The sequence below is a fragment of the Lissotriton helveticus genome, chromosome 3_1 (assembly GCF_964261635.1).
Source record: "Lissotriton helveticus chromosome 3_1, aLisHel1.1, whole genome shotgun sequence".
NCBI classification, from domain to species: domain Eukaryota; kingdom Metazoa; phylum Chordata; class Amphibia; order Caudata; family Salamandridae; genus Lissotriton; species Lissotriton helveticus.
The window spans coordinates 384,195,175-384,209,940 of NC_136061.1; the positions used below are offsets into that span (position 1 = coordinate 384,195,175).

Consider the following 14,766-nt stretch of genomic DNA (forward strand, 5'->3'; position numbering starts at 1 on the left):
ATTCTATTTACCTGCACCAAGCCCTGCTTGGTTCTAAAAATAAAATACAACTAAGAAATATTGTTATACAAAACAATTGGTTAGAGTTCAGCCTTTTGAGTGTGTGACATCATTTCTTGCCTGAGTGTGTACAGTAAATACTTAACAATACCCCCTGATAAAGCCTTACTGCTCGCCCACATTACCACAAAGAGAGAAAGGTGTTATCTACTTTTACTTCTGCCTAACTTTGGGGGTTCACTGGACTCTATATCTCATTTTGGTATAGTATATACAGAGCCACTTTCCTACAGGGGGTCTCTCAAGGTTGCGATATAATTAAGGGTGTGGATTAAAACATTTATGGAATAAATCTGTGCTCACCATATTGTGCCGTCCGACTGGTATTTCGCTGCTTCTGTTATTGCCTCCACATAAGTAGCATTGCAACTACAACAAGCCAGGGGTATTGGCTTTGTCAAAGGTTGTTAGTTGCATAAGATAAATATATTACGTTTATACATACATTGTACATTCATTGTACATGCTTTAGTTCTTGTTGAAGAAGTTGTGACCGTAATGGCTAGAGCTGCCAACTTTGGAGCTCAGGAAGCAGGTTTGACTCTCAGCGTCGGCTGAACATCCTGTGCTTCTGGGCAAATCCCTTGATCGCCAGTGCCTACCAAAAAATAAACAAAGATGTCCTTGTAGGCGCTCATTTGAAGCACTTAAAGTTAGCAATACAGAACTGCAAAAAAATAAGTTACATCAAAACATTGAACTGCTGCAGAGTTAAGATTTTTATTTCCAGTGTGAGTGTGCGGGTGAAAATAGAAGCCCTTTCAGCCCAATGGGGGTTGCACGCCTGTGTGATCCCATTACGGGATGGGACCCTGGGAGAGGATAAGGACCACCAGGTGAATCATGGGCACCAAGTCCATTGTGCGATTTAAGCACTTAGCAAAGGCAGTGATGCCCTATAGTAGGGATTCCATAAGGAATCACTCGCAGGAGGACCAAATGTTGGTATTGGGGGTCAGGGATTTCCCATAGAAGCTGATATAAAGGGTGTAGTGACTCCATTCAGGAAGTGAGTGCAAACGGAGCCGTTTGCCTTCAGTGTTGGGATCAAGGTTTGAAATCAAGGCTTTTTACATGTCAACCATATGGCTCTGGATTGAGGGTGAGGCCAGATTTTTAAAAGGGTGATCCAATTAAAGTGAACTGAGTGAAATATGTAAATTACCAATTGCAATGTTTGAGGTGAGAAAAATGGAGGCACCTGGACACTTGTAGCATATGGGAAAAGGCAAGGGGCAAAGGGCTGCTGCAGGTGGTGAGGGCAATTGGGGAAAGGGTGCAGCAAATGGTGGTGCAGTGATTCCCTAGAGATGAGTACATGTGGAGGGACAGCCAGGGACCGTATGCATTGAGTGAGGACAGTGAAGCCAAGGCAGTGAACCTTAGAGGAGGTGAGTGCATTGTTTAATGCAGGCAAAGGCAGCATGTCTTCTGCAGCCCATTCTGGAGGCAAAAGCCGGGATGATGTGACCGTGCCAAAAGAGAGGAGGGGATCAGAAACCCACTGAATGAAGCATGTGTTACCTGGGGGAATGTAGGGCAAGGGAGAACACTTTATTTTGTATCAGTTATGAACTGAGAAAGAACACATAGGGTTGGTGAGGCAGAGACAATACCATACACCAGCCTCGACTGCTTCTCAAGCTCACTCTGCAGATGGGACTGGCACGGACTCAGTGGAGGAGAGCTAAAACCGTGATGGGACATGCCAGCAGGTTGTAAGAGCTGGGGAGGTTCCAGTTGGAAGTAAAAGCAGGTACGAATATGGGGATTTATTCCTGCTGCTGTTGTATTCTAATTTCTAATAAACACTTAGGGCACAGTTCTGATCTGGGTCAGAAAGCTCTCCGACCGAGCCGGATCCGGAGTGTTTTTCGACCAAGCCGGATTCCTGCAGTCCGACCGTGCGAGTACGATGCGGCTGCATGCTGCCGGACTCAGTTCGTTCGGACTCCCATAGAAGTCAAAGGGAGCCGCTCGTACGACGCACATGGACTCCTATTGACTGAATGGGTACGTCTTGCACAAAGGCGCCCCCTACAGTGGGTAAGCGTTGGTGCCACACGCACCGTACAATCCTGTGTTGGGGAGACCCTTTGGTCTCTCCCTGTGTCCAAGTCGTAAGGCTGTGGGTGACAGGAGGTCTGACGCAGACCCCCAAAGGCAACGTCCTGGACGTTTTGCGAGCCGGAAACTTGGGCTCGAACCGGCGGTCCCACGCGTGCATCATACTGGCTCGGTCGTAAATCGCATCCATTCCACGGCACGGTTTGCTTACGGACGAGATGTACGGAGCGGTTCTGACCCGCAAACAACTCGGTCGGTGAATTTCACGCTGCTCACATCATACTTACTCGCTCGTACAGCTGTACGAGTCGGGCGGAAAACACGCGTACGGCTCGTACTTTTTCCGTCCGGATCGCATTCGGTGCCCTTCCAAACGAGATCGGAATCAGGCCCTTAATGTTCACTGTCTGTCTGAGCTCTATCATTATGATTACGATTGGAGTGGAAGAGTCTTACGCAGTATGAAGACAACAAACAAAAACAACATACATTTACCAAGTCACATAATCAACTGGCTGAAAAGAGTGAAATTCTCTTGCAGGTTATTTATTTATTGCACCATGTAATAAACATATTTATCTTTAAAGAAAGAGATGTATCTGAAGCTCATGCTGTAAGTGAGAAAGGAGGAGCAGTGCAAGGTGCTAGGCAAAACAAAACAACATGCATCACTACTAAAGACATATGGACAGTTGTCCTCCAGTCAGTCAGTGACCTTGTGGAGAGCATGGTCTCCCAAGGGAGACCCCAGGGGCAAAATGCACAAGAACAAGATGAAAGGGGCACGGCCCACGTCAAAAACTTTGTAGGAGGGGAAGCAGTGATGTGCTTAGAACAAAGTTTTTAATCAGTGCCAGGGCACAAAGGTTCTGACCATGACATATGATGTGGGTCACCCCGGATACATGAGATCTGGGTAGCAAATGAGAACTGATGGGAGTCTTGTTACTCAAGAAAGAAATGGGAACTGGCAACTTGAAACTAGTATGGACTGAGGAACGTAAGCACATGGACCCTCAAATTGGGTGTAGCGAGTGATGGGAGAAGGCAGGGCTTTAAGTAGGCAGGGTCTCCATGGGTCTCAGACTCAGAAGTTAATAAAAACTGACATTGAAACGGGCCCCTATCAAGCTCTATATTCATGTCTTTACCTTTACTACTCGCAAAAACACTGATCGATGTCTGAAAAAGGGATTTGAAAAAAAAACATTAAGGTAATGCATGTCATTAATTAGTTTTCTGTTTCTATTTCACTTTTGATAAAAAAAATATATTTTGCATCATCTAGGAGTATTGATTATTTCCAGGATATTGTGTTTCTGTATTTTTATTTGTGTAGCATATTACGCTTGTACAGTGCATACTTTGAACTAAGTCACCTTCAGCAGTTTATAATGGGCTACAATTGAAAGCTCAGGAGTTGAGACTGACGGCAGTCTGAGTTTCTCACTGTGTTTGTCAGTGAGTCAAAAGGGTATTTGGAAAACATAGTCATCTAGTCCATGGAGCTTCTGCAGAGGGAAGAGGGCAATGGTCACGGATTCCAGTTGCAATTGTGAGTCTGTGCAAATGTGTGTGAAGGAGGTATACATTTGGCAGAATATTGACATGGCAAAAGTAAAAGAAAGTGCAGTGCTTACAGGCGAGTGTGTGTGGTGTGTGTTTGTGGGGTGCTGAAGTGAAAGAGATACGAGTAACTGCATTTAGGAGAGAGTGATGAAAGAGTGCTGAAGAGGAAACAAATGGAGTGTAAGATTGCAGATGGAGGAGATGTGGAGAGAAAAATGACCCACATATGTAAATCTAACAGAGTGAACGTAAAAGGAGTGATTGAGAAACTCGACACTCTGAAGACCACTACTCATTCCACAGGCTTCTGTAATGTTTAATACACTTTCAGAATTGAAATCTTTTCAATAGGGTTTACTATAAAATCATTGTTGTTACTCATTTATCTTAAACAGCTAACAACCATTGACAAAGCCTATAGTCCTGACTGGTTTTAGGTGTATGTTAGTTGTTGTGTTATACATCTTGGCTCGTAATACATATAGTGTGCACTTTCCTTGTTTGTGCCGCAGCACATCTTTTTAAGCAGGTGCACCAGGTGTAAACAGGAACAGTGCACCCTATTACAATGAATTCGTTACTCCCAGAGCAGCCACAAACCTACACAGCCCTGGCGTCAGTGCTTTCAGTGAAATACCAAACAGCGGCCTCAAGGTCTCTTTGTGGTTATCTATGCAGGCAGCAAACTGCCTGCACTTTGAAAAGGGGTTGGAGATCCCCCCCATTGCCAGCAAGGGCAGTGAGTGACTGCACCCTCCTACAGGGGGATGTCTGGGGGGTGGGGAGGGACGGTCCACAGGGACTCCCTTTTACCCCCCTCCTGAGAGCTGCTGACAGTGTGCCACCTTTTTGAGTAACGTGCTTCTTTAATTCGAAAGGGAGAGTACCTGCAATTTTCAACACTGCTGCAAATCATTTTAGTGGGAGAGTACTTCTCAGGAGCAAACAGTTACTCTAAAAAGTGAGTACATGCACATCTATATTTCCATTGAATACACTGATTTAAATAGTATTTCAAGAAATTCTAACCTAGCTATAACTGTCAGGCAGAATACTTCACAAGTGACTTAAAGTCTCTCTAAAGCATCCCTAACGTTCATTCCTTCATGAGCCAGTAATCACAGACAACCTGTCAGGCTAAGTAGAAAGATCTATGCCTACTACATGGCAATCTATTTGTCATTCTGTGAGAGCACATAAAACTGGCGCTGTTTGCAAGTTTCACAAATGAAGTTTATTATGGACAATTTAGCTTGAATCCAGGCAGATGTAAGCAGTAGTAAAAGCATTCTGTACTTGTTTTTAGTGTCTCTGGCTCTCCTTCTTACTCTGCTTTTTTTCTTTCTTTAGGAGGTGCAAACGCTGACCTCCCACTGGAGCCTCTACATCAACCTGGGTGGATTCCTGGTCGGCCTCTTCTCTGTGATGCTGCTGGGGCCATGGAGTGACAGCGTAGGACGGCGGCCAGTGCTTATCCTCCCTGCTATCGGCATGGCTGTTCAGGCTGCAGTCTATCTAGTAGTCATGTACCAAAAACTTCACGTGGGCTATTTCCTGCTTGGGCGTGTGCTAAGTGGACTGACTGGAGACTTCAACATGATCCTGGCTGGCTGTTTCTCCTACATTGCAGATGTCAGTGACAGGCGCTCGCGCACCTTTCGTGTCGCCATCTTGGAGGCCTGCCTGGGTATATCTGGGATGTTTGCCAGCATCATTGGAGGGCAATGGTGCAAGGCACAGGGCTATATCAATCCCTTCTGGTTGGTGTTTGCCGTGAATATTGCGACTGCAGCCTATATTACAGTCTGTGTGCCAGAATCTGTGAAAGAGAAAAAACCAGCCAAGCTCTTCACCCTCTGCCATTACAAGTCAGTGTATCAGTTATTCACTGTGCCTGCTGTCAATAGGCGTCGTAGCAAACTTTGCCTTTATTTACTCACTCTGTTCTTGGTGGTGTCTGTGCACATGGGTGCCAAAGACCTCTTTGTTATATATGAGTTGGGCTTTCCCCTATGCTGGGACTCAGAACTCATTGGCTACGGTTCAGCGGCAGAGCACTTAACCTACCTGAGCAGCCTCGTCGGACTACGCCTGTTGCAAATTTGCCTGAGAGACACCTGGGTGGCTGAACTTGGACTTCTCTCCAACATCTCTGGGTTGATCGTGATTTCATTTGCTGTAACAACTCCAATAATGTTTTCAGGTGACCATGGGAATTCAGAGTTTTATCTGGAATGCTCCAAGTAGGAAAAGTTAACAGAGAATGCTTTTTAAAAAAATTTTTTTTAGATGCACAGGGGCCAGTACAAACCATGCAAACATCCTAGTTAATTCTGATGATCAGGGAAGGGTAGATAGTTGTTATTGCATCGTGTCCTCATGGTTCTTGTATTGTTTTGATACTTGAGTTTGCAAGAGCCAATATATTTTGGGTAATCGTAGATAGGTTAAAGAAGTCACTGCTTCACTTTAACACAAAAGGTAATCAATATTCATACTTAATCATTTTGAAATATTGCCTAAAGTATTGTCATTTGTAGATCTGTTAGGTTAAAGTTGAATAGCAGAACAATAGTTTAGGCTTTGCTGGGCAGAGACATACATTGTATCACTTGAGATGTCATTTGAATATGGTATTGGGTGATTGAGGATTCAAAGGTTGCAGCAGTTTAGAAATATCAGGTGTCCACATGGTCTGTGACTTAGATTCTTCTGAAAAGTCTTAATTGATGAAGTGTCTTATTTGATGGTTTTATAGCAACAGTGGTTGAAGAGTCTACCTTCCCTGGTAAAGGGATAGAGCATATGCTGCAGGCTTACCAGTACAATATTCAGCAGCTGAGAGAAAGCATGAGCATGACCTTGTGCTTGGGTTGTTGTTATGGAATCATTCTGCCAGGTTCATCAGTAGATCTTCAAGTCATTTGAAGAGCACCAGAACCTCCTGCGTCAGAGCGTGCTCACTATTTGGAGAAAACTCTCTTAACATGAATGTAGGGTTTGAATTGCTTGGATGCGTAAGAAAAGGGTCAACCATGGAATATCACTGTTGGAAAAGCAAATCAGGATAAGTACACATACACAATAGTTTTCTCTGTCTTATTCCCTTGTGTAGAATGTTAACAAAGCTACAACTCACAAAAGTAACTTGCTGGAAAGATGTATATACAGAATATCAGTTGTTCATTACGACGCATGCCTTTACAAAGAATGTAATACATCGCGTTGACCTTTACAACGTGTTGTATCACATTATTGTACTTGTACTTTACCACATATTGTTCATGGTAATATACATGTATATATTTATTTGCATGTGTGTGTGTGTTTGTATATTATCTACTGGCAGTCGCTAGTAGATAATTATAGTTAGGATCTAGTTTCCATAGGAAAATCGTTTTTTCTTTTCCCAATAACTTTAGCGGCAGTTGACGAATCTTTGCAACATTTTCAAAACTAGTGGCCCGCTCCGGTTGGCTCCTATCCTGAAAGTTTCGGGGTGATTCGCCAAGCGGGGGCTGAGAAAAAAGGGGGGTTCCAAAATGTGTTTTCTCCATATTATTTTCCGAATGAAACTTTAGATACGGCTACAGCCCGAACTGCTGAATGGAAATACAATACATTTGGCAAAAAGGTAGCCCTCGGTTCAGAAAGAGCCCTTTTTGTTAAATGGTGTAAATAAGTTCAGTAGTTCCTGAGAAATTGAAATAAAAAAAGGTCGGAAAATCGATTTCCCATAGGAAACTTTAGACACGGCTACAGCTCGAACTGCTGAACGGAATTACACCAAATTTGGCCAAAAGGTAGTGCTTTGTTCAGAAAGCGCCCCTTTTTTAAATGGTGTAAATCCTTTTGGTAGTTGCTGAGAAAATATAAAAAATAAAGTTTCGATATCTAGCAGGCGCAGTGGATCGGCGGACCCTCCCGACCACATTTTAATTCTAATTAGCTGCCAACTCTCCCAACCAGGAAGTGTTGGCAGCCATCTTGTGATTTGGTAGAACCGAGTCACAAGAAAACAGAAAAACGAATGCGAAAAGCAAGAAAAGGGGGCAGGGTAGAAACACCCTGACCCCCAAGGCTTGCTTAGGGGATCCCACAGGACCTCTAGGGCCAAAAATAAAATTAAAAAATATTACAAAAGTTGCAGTGGATCTGCGGATCCTGCCCTGAAGATCCGCAGATCCTCTGCAACATTTGTAATGTCATGAGTGATGTAATATATATATATATATATATATATATATATATATATATATATATATATTTATATATATATATTCCAAAACAATTTTCGCCGATCCTCCAGCCTCCAACAACGGCAGGCTTCGAGCGAGGGAGCGACCCCTCTAATATTCCAACCGTTGCTGTTTGGTAATAAAAAAAAAAAAAGGAAAGCTCAAGCCCAACTCCTTAAAGCGTGTTATTTATTCTTAACAAACAGCGGCAACAACCACCCGACGCGTTTCGGTGCAGCCGCACCTTGGTCACGGGTAAATTCAGTTTTTTAAATGCCTCCATTATCTAGTGGTTAAACAATGAAAATAAAGGTAGGACTACCTGTCCCAAACACTGTTAAATCAAATGAAAACTGGCAGACATTTTGCACTATTTACAACAGTACATGTAGTATTGAGCTTGTTCTATGCTAGATATTCATAGTTCAACACTGTTCATCTATTAGTTTGTGGTAATGCATAAATTAGGAAAATTTCTGTACACATTCCCAAAGGGCATCCTGTGCCCCAGTAGTCTCATATTCTATAATTATACGTGAGTATTGCCCCAGTGGGCATGAACTTATTTCTGACAAAAATAGTAGTTCAAAGCAGCACAAATTTTCATAAAGGTTAATTGGCAAAAAGTCCTGCCCTAGTGTGCAATTTTTTGGTCTCATATCCAGCGTCCTCAATCTTCAATAAGAATTTATATAGTGTAATCCGTGTCAATGTCTTTCAGTTATTTCTTCTTACAGTGTGCAGACAATCATGTCTCCTACAAAAATAATAAATAAATGTGCTATCACTAAAGTGTTACAGTGCAATATAAAACCGATGCTTCACAATATATACAGAATCATGTTACATTGAGTAGAACAAAATTTACAAAAACTGCCTTTGTACAACTAGCCCAAATGTACTTCCATTTCCTCATCCTTGTTGAGACCTTTGGGATGTACTGTATCATACCTAATTATAAACAAGGGCACAGACTCCAGTTAAAGATGCAATAAAGAAATGTTATTGTCTTAGCATGTCGGGATGACGCGTTTCGACCACAAACCTGTGGTCTTGATGATCATATATATATATACATACATATATATATATATATATGCCAGAAAGGGTTTCCCGCACGATAAAGCCACAGGAAACACAGAAGACTCGCACTCCAGGGTCCGTGTTTTCGAAAAACGTTTAATGGCGACGCGTTTCGACCAGGCGGTCTTTTTCGTTAGCCAGCCACATAAACAAACAGTCACCATTTTAAAGTGCACTCAAGGGTGGTAGAAATTGAGATAGGACCATTCCCCATTCTGAACTACAACAGTTACAAAAACTACAATTGAAATGAAAGACAGACCCTATGTCACCGAGATGTGCAGTCTCATTCTGGAAATTACAATGCAGAAATCCTGTTTTTGTTATAACACTTACATATTCAAATTCATTACATCTTCATGTTAAATTGTTCAGTTCAAATATGGTCATCTGGCCCATAATTTTAAGCATTGAGAAAATGATTATAAATTGATAATTACAATTGTGCACCACATCGAGTCAAAAAAGTAAAACAAAATTCAAACCTAGAGGCCAAGTGGCCTTGTCTCTCGGCATTTACAGCGTATCAGTACATACAATATGGAGAGATTTAGAAAAGGGGAAAAAAAGAGATTAGGGTTAATCGCCAATTACTCTCTACCGTGCTGGCCCTGTGGCCAATTTTGAAGTTGCTGAGCCGAAGTGACTGCACTTCTCTCCATGTGTATGACAGCATTGCCAAGAGAATATCCAGCTTTGTAAGTACTATGGGAATGGGGCTAGGTCCCGGGTGGTGGAGGGTTAGAAAGCCGATCCAAAGGATGGGCGAAGCTAGAAAAAGGTGCTAAAATCAATCTTTTAGCCCTGTGAGTGGTGCATAAAGTGAACCCTATCCTATCCGTGGAGAACCTGACAGGACATACACCAGAAGGATACATCCGGGTGTGATTGTGTATTTACAGAAGTGGGATAGTGGGGTGTGCCAGGGGGTGAGGGGGGGAATTCGTAACCTAAGTGATGTGGTGAAGGGTTGTACTCAAAGGGTAGTCAGCCCATGTGTCTGATTGGGCAGGTTTATGGCGAGGCCATCTAATCTATGCTCTAATGTGAAGGCATCTAATCCCACCCTGAGACAGAGAGGGCCCTCTCTGAGAGAGGGTGGGAGTCGGATTAACGCGGACACAACAGCAGGAAACAGCAGGGGGGTCGGAGAAGATGAGGTTCAGGTGCGAGGGTTCAGGTAAGTATAGTTATGGCCTCACATAAGGTTCTTAGCCAATGTGCACATGTAATTCCTCATCCTCATTAAGGCCAAAGGGGCTTCTTGAATCCAGACGAATGATGTACTCGGATTCCATGACACGTAGTTGTTTTAGTCTGTTGCCCCCTCTTGGGTTCGCTGGAATTCTGTCAATGCCAAAGAAGGAAAATTGATTAACATCACTATCATGAAAGCGTAACCAGTGGCGCGCAGTAGCATAACTCATGTCAACATTCTTTATTGCCCTCATGTGCTTCAACACACGTTTCTTTATCGGGAAGATGGTGCTCCCAACATAGAACTTCGCACAAGGGCAAACAATCACATAAACATAGTAATCAGTATTGCAATTCATAAATTTGCTAATCTCTGTGCTTTTACCCGTGGGAAGAGGATATGACTTGACATTCTTGCTACTGGCACAGGCCTTGCATTTGCCACATTTCTAAAAGCCTTTCTGCTCAGAGAGCCAATTTTTCTTCTTCTTAGGTGTCTCAAAATAGCTTCTTACTAGCATATCCTTGAGAGAACGTGCCTTTCTGTATGTCACCTGTGGTTGCCTGGTGATCATTTTGCCAATGACCGGATCGCTCTTTACTATATGCCAGTGTTTTCTTAGTATCTCACGTATCCTGCCTGCCTCTGTGCTGAAAGTTATCATCCTGACATTGCTGGAACCTAGGTTCTCTTCAATTCTACTTTTCTTCTGGGTCAAAAGGGTCTCCCTATTTCTAGCTCTGGCTTTCTCTTTTGCCACCAGGAGTACCCGGTCCGAATAGCCCCTGGCTTTGAATCTCTGTGTCATATTCGTCTGCTCTTTCAAGAAAGCAGCTTCTGAGCTACAGTTACGCTTAGCCCTTAAGTACTCTCCATATGGGATGCTGTCCTTAAGGTTGTCAGGATGGTGGCTTCTAGCGTGAAGGATGCTATTGCCTGAGGTCGGTTTTCTGTATATGCTGGTTTCGAAAGCTCCCTGCACAACTTTTACCTTGACATCCAGAAAGTCCATTTCCGTTTGGTCAACCTTGTTGGTGAATTTTAGATTAACCTTATTCCTGTTCATACTAGCAAGGAATTTATTCAATTCAATTTTGGGACCATCCCAGATCAGGAAAATGTCATCGATATACCTGGTGTAAAAGGCAATGTGACTTGTGAGGTTGGTGTTGTCCTCAGGCCAAAGAACCTGTTCCTCCCACCACCCCATCAGCATGCAGGCAAAACTGGCAGCAAAGCAGCTTCCCATTGCAGTTCCAACCTCTTGTTTATACCACGTATTGTCAAATATAAAGAAATTGTTCGTTAAACAAAACTCCAACATTTCAAGAAGCATCTCAGTTTGCTGCAGGAAGAAAACAGACCTATCCCTCAGGAAATGTCTACATGCTTTTAAACCATCACTGTGTTTGATACACGTGTAGAGTGAAACCACATCTACTGTCACCAACCAGAAACTCTCCTCCCATCTAATCCCCTCCACTTTGGAGATAAAATCCGTGCTGTCCCTGCAGTACGAGGGGAGGTTGAGGACATACGGGAAAAGGAAGGTATCAAGAAAAATAGAAGTGCTCTCCAAGAGACTACCGTTGGCAGATACGATAGGTCTACCCGGGGGATTCCTCTCGTCCTTGTGGACCTTTGGGAGCACGTAGAAACAGGGTGAGACTGGCTGTTTCACACACAAGAACCTAAAATCTGACTCTGCTAGTAAGTCCCTTTCTCTCCAAGCCTTGAGTTTGTCATGATACATGGTGATGCTAGCTGTATATTCCTCTCTATTCGATCTCCTGTAATCGCCTGACAGCTCTAACTGTCTCATAGCCTCCTGCTTGTACAGATTCACATCCCACAGGACAACATTCCCACCTTTGTCTGATGGCTTAATTATACAGGAGGGGTCGGCATTAAGCGTGCCTAGGGCATTTTGCTGGTCAATGGAGAGATTATGCGCATGTCTATTCTTACTGGTCTCCCAGAGAGAGAGGAGATCTCTTGTGACCACATCATGAAAGGTTTCTAGGTTATCATGCGGTGTGATTGGATTAAAGGTGAATTTGGGTCTATGGTTTGTCGTATTCCGTCCTCCTAGACACAAGCCCATCCTGTCTAGTATTTCAGAGTCACTCAAACCACTCACATCTTCACCACACAGTTCCAGTGCGCTCGCCAAACTCTCAACATCCTGTATCTGCAAAGCTTTTGACACCTGTGTGCTACCATCAGTATCATGGCTCCCTTGCTCTAAAGCAAGTTTTTTCTTTAATGTAAACATTTTCATTAGCTTCAGTTTACGGACAAAAAGAAATGCATCGATTCTAGTTTGGCTGTAGTCGAAATTTGCCATCGGGCAAAAACTCAGGCCCAACTCCAATACCGATCTCTCTGCCATAGTCAAGATGTGGGAGGAAATGTTAATGATAGTCAAATTCGGCTCACCCATCATTGCTGCTTGGTCTGTCGTGTTGTTCTTCCATGCGACATTGCTGTTCCTCTTATGCTTCTTTCCTCCGCGCCTTGTGACCTTCCTCTTGTGTTTCCGCCTCTTCCTCTTCCGTATGTCCTTTCTGGTGGTCTTGCCCTGAGTGTCATTGCCGATTGTAAAAAATCATACTCCTCCAAAGGCTTGAAGGAAAGCAGACTCCTCCCGCTTGTGTCCAATACCTCATCCATGTCTGAATAGTTTTCTGATCCAGATTCCGATACTGTGACGTTGCGCTGTTGTGCCCCTGCTCCAAGCTGCTTGAACTGTTTTATTGCTCCATTGTATTTTTTACCAAATGTTAAGATCCGCCCACTGGCATAATCCTGCTTATCTCTCAAGAATTTGCTTTTCTTCTTTTGCTTGATTTCGTTTTCGTATTTATTTAGTCTCTTCTCCATTTGTTCGATGGCTTTAGTTATCTCATCTCTTGCGTCATGCTTATCAAGCTCCTCCTTGAGTTTGCCGATGTCTAAAATGACTTGTTCTAGTTCCATAGCAGCATATTTTGATAGTAATCCCAGCATATTTTTGCAGGTTCCTGCCATCAGTTCTGACCAGTCCACTATCCGTTTCGGATGCGGGTTCTGGTAGGTCGGGGTAATCATGATGCGCAACCCTCTTGGCACCCTCCCGACTTCGATGTAATTGTTCAGGGATGTGACCTCCCACCAGCGGTTGATCTCTTTTTTCATCAGTTTCTCGTATTGAAACAACATTTGTTTCAAAGTCTTATCCGGTTGTGTTGCCGCCGTTTCGTTGTTGCTGGCTGTATTTGCTGTTGCGTCGTCTGTTTCACAGAACAGAGACCTCGCCTCATCCGCCCTGCCAGCACGACGGCTGGTACTCGTGGTGTTCCCATTCACCGTGATGCTCTTAGAGGTCGTTGCTGTAGGCGCGGCGCCCGCCGCCGTCTGCTTGCCTCTAGTCATCTTTGCCAGATAGGTGTGGTGTTCCCTCGATGGCACAGAAGTTCAATTTAACACGGGAATCTAAACTATAAATATATACTATAACTGCTGAATTACACTGGTTTTGTATGAGGGAGATCTGAGCCTAACTAAAACAACCCTGTAACCTTTTTTTTCTCAGTGATATTTTCACTGAAAAAACAAAGGTTACAGGGGCTTTTTAGTTAGGCTCAAATCTCCCTCATACCAAACCAGTGAAATTCAGCAGTTATAGTTACCTAAGCTAACTGGTACTTGCGCTCACGCAATGTACTGCATATAACCTCAAATATTACATCACTCATAACCTGGTCAGTGACATCACTCATCACATCACTGATGACATCATCAAGTGACTGTAAGTGTTTTTAAGAGTTTAAGGATGCTTAAACATGTATAGTAACCCACTACCAAAGTTTAATTAGTATACTAGATGCGCTACTACTGATTGATACTACTTCTAACCCATATTATGTGAGTGGCTGTGTGACTATATCACTGTGTGTATGGGTGTGTAAGTTGCTTAATGGGGTGTATAAGTGGATGTGTGAGTATCTGTATGGGTGAGTGAGATGCTGTGCAAGTGGCTGTATTGATGAGTGAGGGGTGTGTCAGTGGCTGTATGGGTGAGTGAGTAGGTATTTGGTTAAGCGAGTTGGTGTATTGGAGAGTGTCTGTGAATGGCTTTATGGGTGAGTTAGCGGATATGTGAGTAAGTAGTTATGGGAGTGCTCTTATGGGTGAGTAGGCTTGCATGGGAGCCCACAAACCTTTTTTTAAAAAGATTTGCAGCCAATCCACCGGTCTACCCGTGAATTTGCAGCAAAGTTTAATTTAAAAAAAAGTGCTTATAATCCCCAATGGGGTCCCTGTGGGAGATCCCCACCATATCCTGGTGGTCAGGTTATTCCTACCCTGCCCCCTTTTCTTTAATTTTTACTTTATTTGTGGGACTCAGCTTCAAACAGAGTCCCAAGATGGCTGCCAACACTTCCTGGTTGAAGCGTTGCCAGCCACCTAAATCCCAGTAGGATCGGAGAGTCCACTGCAAGGATTCACATCCCCAGATAGCTATATTTTTTAAACTTAAATATCTCTGAAACTTCTACACCGATTTTA

The 14,766-nt window shown here is 43.4% G+C and overlaps 1 protein-coding gene across 1 annotated transcript in view; it reads left to right on the forward strand.

The window, feature by feature from the left end:
* SLC46A1 (solute carrier family 46 member 1) overlaps positions 1 to 14,766 on the forward strand; it is a 92,798-nt gene that overhangs the window by 15,987 nt on the left and 62,045 nt on the right. The window contains exon 2 of the mRNA XM_078680119.1: positions 5,047 to 5,899. Coding sequence (XP_078536245.1) covers positions 5,047 to 5,899 — 853 coding nt within the window. The remainder of the gene's footprint in view (positions 1 to 5,046; positions 5,900 to 14,766) is intronic.